The sequence below is a fragment of the Crotalus tigris genome, unplaced genomic scaffold (assembly GCF_016545835.1).
Source record: "Crotalus tigris isolate CLP2741 ecotype Arizona unplaced genomic scaffold, ASM1654583v1 scf7180000018306.2785112, whole genome shotgun sequence".
In the NCBI taxonomy this organism is placed as follows: domain Eukaryota; kingdom Metazoa; phylum Chordata; class Lepidosauria; order Squamata; family Viperidae; genus Crotalus; species Crotalus tigris.
Genome location: NW_024096934.1, coordinates 2,533,071 through 2,537,250, shown reverse-complemented (window position 1 = coordinate 2,537,250; position 4,180 = coordinate 2,533,071). Strand labels below are relative to the sequence as shown.

The window sequence follows — 4,180 nt, the reverse complement described above, 5'->3', positions numbered from 1 at the left end:
AGAGGACACCAGATATTTTGGCTTGGCAACCAAAATGAACCAAGAGAGGGAAGAACTCAGGAATATTTCTGGAGAGTAAATATCTTCTCTGAACGGTGAGTTTTGTTCCCACATTTAAAGCCCTACTGAAAGTTTGATCATTTATATGTTTCCCAGAGCGGAAGCTCCGCCTGGGAGCACAGATAGCCCAGGATATTATAAAAAAATATTTATGGGAACATTGGAAAGGATTATGTAATCCACATGGTTTGGAATTTCTGGAGACTTGAAATCTCAACACATTTCTACTGCCAGAGCTATGGCCGTGGGGCACACCTTGCCTCCATCCTTACCAAAGCAGAGACTCTCCTGGTGGCTGAGCATATCTCCACTTACCAACGAGAACTTGCTAAAGTCTGGATTGGACTTCATGATGTCCGTCAGGTGAGATCATCTGATTTAACTCTGCTCCTGTTTAGCACTGCCAGAGAGGGGCACAATGTTTATTGACTTGTCTAAATCCTGTAGACTCTTGCTCCATAATTGGCCAATATAAAATTCAATGCTTCTAATTATAAACAAAAATTACCAGTCAATCTTTAGACAAAGTTCTCATTCTCTTAAGCACATTTCCTTTGTACAGACCGGGAAGTGGAGATGGGCTGATGAATCCACTTATAACTACAAATCCTGGGTGAACTATCAACCAGATAATTATGGAATCGGCTCTTCAAAATTTTGAGCCCACTTAACCATACAATCCTTAACTAATTCTGTTTCTGAATCCAATTCCACTAAAACATTATAAACTCTTTTTATATGGGCTCGATTTTGGTCTTTAATTTGTTTCACCAAATTCACATCTTCCGTAATAAAACCCACTTTTTGATCTATACTCCATCTTTCTAATAACTGCCTATACTGAAACCAAGAATAAATAATATTTTCTTGCATTAATTCCTCCATTGATTTTAATTGCCACTTATTCCCTTCCCACTTAAGTAATTGCTTGTAAGAAATCCTATCCATTTTCACTCCTTTCCTTATCCCTTCTATAGCATGCCCAGGAATTCCCCACAATGGTATTCTAGAATTTAATCTATAATATTTCTTCCAGACAAGCAATAAAGCAGTTCTTAAGACATGGGATTTAAAAACCCTGTCCACCTTTTTATTATAAATTAAATACGCATGCCATCCAAATAATAAATCCCATCCTTCCAAAAGAAGCATATCTGAATTTGTTAAGTTAACCTAATCACTAATCAAAGTTAAAACCACCGCATCATAATACAATTTTAAATTCGGCACCTTGAGTCCACCTCTCTCTCGAACATCTTGAGTAATTTTAAGCTTAACTCTTGGTTTTTTCCCTGCCCAAATGAATCTATTAATACCCCTCTGCCATTCTTCTAAATTTACCTCTTTCTTTAAGATAGGTATCATTTGAAACAAGAAAAGAAATTTTGGCAAACATTCATTTTAACTGCAGCAATTCTCCCTAACAAAGATAATTGCAATTTTTTTTTTACCCGTCGCAGATACACAGTGATGGAAAACAAAGAAATAATGATCTGTTACTACAGATCAAGTCCAACAAGAAGAGGATATCTAAAACGAATGCACCAATTCTGGAAAGAACAACATCCAGAATCAGAAATAACAGAACAGAGACTAGCAGATCAACGCCGATTTATAACACGAAATAAAGTATTCACAGAAACAGAATTGGACGAACTGCAAAGGTTTACCCAGAGCAAAGAAATCAAAGCCTTACCAGAAGTAATTCAGAATGTAGAGGCAAACCAGGGGGAGTTGGCAGTGAAGGAATCCAGCAGAGATATACAACTGTTCTCATTTGGAAACCAGGCACCTCTTCCTCAGGAAGAACAAAACCCTCTAACTAAAGAAATAAAAGAATTGAAACAAAGAATAACTGAGCATCTAGAACAGCACAAAAACAACAGAATAAGGCTACCTGCATTGAAGCTTGTTCCAAAGAAACAGCTAGCACAAGCATTAAAAGATGCAAATACTGCAATATCAAGTATAAGCACCAATTCACTGCAAGAAACAAACCAACTAATGTACAGCACAGCTGCAGTTATAACAGAATACCTGGGATGCAAAATCAACAAAGAAGAAAAACAAACAAACAGTGCACCAGAAAAATGGAAGGTTAGACTAGAAAATAAGATCAGCAAGTTAAGATCACATGCAAGCAAGCTAGAACAGATGAAAGAAAAGAAGCTGAAGAACAAGAAGACCAAAGAATACCTAATCAAGAAATACCACTTAGAAACAAGGAAGATCAAGGAAGCACTGGAAATAATAAAGCAACAAATAACAGCTATAGCCAGGAAAATCAGTAGATATGAAGCTCGAATTGCAAACTATAGGCAGAACCTCCAATTTCAATCCAATCAGAAACGTTTCTACCAATCCATCAATGGAGAAACTGCAAGGAATCAGTCAGTACCTGACAAGGAAGAAACAGTGCAGTTCTGGAAGCAGATATGGGATAACCCAAAGAAATACAACAAGGATGCAGCTTGGTTAAAAGAGGTGGATGCAAATAAAACAGAAGTTGAAATGAAAGAACTAGTAATAACAACAAAAATGGTAGAAAAAAGAGCAAAGAAAATCAAAAATTGGTCAGCACCAGGTGAAGATGAACTGCATGGGTTTTGGTTGAAACATCTAACTGTTATACACCCACTCATTGCCAAGCAGTTCAACAATATACTACAAGGAGGAGAAATTGAAAAGTGGCTAACAACTGGGAAAACCTACCTAATAATGAAAAATCCAGCAACAGGGGCAACACCAGGTAACTACAGGCCAATTACTTGCTTACCAACAACTTTCAAATTACTAACTGGTGTAGTAGCTGATGCAGTGCAACAGCATCTAGTTGAAAACAATCTCTTTCCACCTGAGCAGAAAGGAAACCGCCCCAATAGCAGAGGAACAAAAGATCAACTCCCTAGACAAAATGATCTTGGAAAACTGCAAGAGAAGGAAGACCAACCTGAATGTGGCATGGATTGACTACAAAAAGGCATTTGACTCTCTGCCACATGATTGGATAATAAAGTGCCTAGAAATAACAGGAGTCAGTAGAAACATCAGAAAATTTGTGCAAAGATCGATGGCACAATGGAAGACACAGTTGCAGATCAATGGTGAGAGGCTGGGAGAGGTTAATATCAAGAGAGGAATATTTCAAGGAGATTCATTATCACCATTACTATTTGTTATTGCACTGTTTCCTCTGTCAACAATACTGAATAACTCAGGACATGGCTATCAAACATCAAAAACATCTGCCAGACTATCCCACCTCCTTTACATGGATGATCTGAAGCTGTATGGAAAAACATCATCTGAAATAGAATCGCTGCTCAACACTGTCCGTATATATAGCCAAGATATTGTAATGGAGTTTGGCTTGGACAAATGTGCCACACTTACTATCAAACAAGGAAAAATAGTGAAAACTGAAGGAATCAAGATGCCCCACGAAAATAACATTAAGAGTCTGGATGAGGAAGAGTACTACAAATACTTGGGTATCCTTCAAGCTGACAACATCAAGCACACTGAAGTCAAGAAAAAGATTAGAGGTGAATACATCAAGAGAGTGAAGAAGATCTTAAAGTCCAAACTCAATGGAGGAAATACCATAAAGGCAATCAACACCTGGGCAATCCCAGTCATTAGGTACACAGCTGGAATAGTGGACTGGACTCAAGCAGAACTAAAAGCAATGGATAGGCAGACCAGAAAAATAATGACAATGAATCATGCCCTTCATCCACGCAGTGACATTGATAGACTTTATCTACCAAGGCAAATAGGTGGGCGTGGAATGCTACAAGTACATCAGATGGTTGAAGAAGAAAAAATGGCTTTGGAAGAATATCTGAAGAACAATGATGAAGATGCACTGAAATTAGTATATCAGGAAGGCTTACTGACTACTGGAGAGACCAAACTGGCCTACAAGAAAGACCAAATGAAGAACAGAATAGAGGCATGGGAAGACAAAGCACTACATGGCCAATACATGAAAAAAATAGCTGGGAAAGCAGATAATAATAAAACCTGGCAATGGCTAAGAGCAGGAAAATTGAAGAAAGAGACCGAGGGACTAATTCTGGCTGCACAAGACCAAGCCTTAAGGACAAATGCATACAAA

At 38.0% G+C, this 4,180-nt stretch overlaps 1 protein-coding gene across 1 annotated transcript; it reads left to right on the top strand.

Annotated features, from left to right (window-relative positions):
* The first annotated feature begins 243 nt into the window (after positions 1–243).
* LOC120311036 (regenerating islet-derived protein 4-like) lies at positions 244–721 on the top strand. The gene is made up of 2 exons (XM_039350153.1): positions 244–423; positions 623–721. The coding sequence occupies exons 1-2, from the start codon at positions 244–246 to the stop codon at positions 719–721; spliced, it is 279 nt and encodes a 92-aa protein (XP_039206087.1).
* Positions 722–4,180: the final 3,459 nt, after the last annotated feature.

Bases quoted from the DNA above. Each gene is read 5' to 3' on its own strand.
- LOC120311036 (XM_039350153.1), top strand. From the start codon at position 244: ATGGTTTGGAATTTCTGGAGACTTGAAATCTCAACACATTTCTACTGC. The intron at 424-622 runs GTGAGATCATCT...TCCTTTGTACAG, and splicing joins GACTTCATGATGTCCGTCAG to ACCGGGAAGTGGAGATGGGC.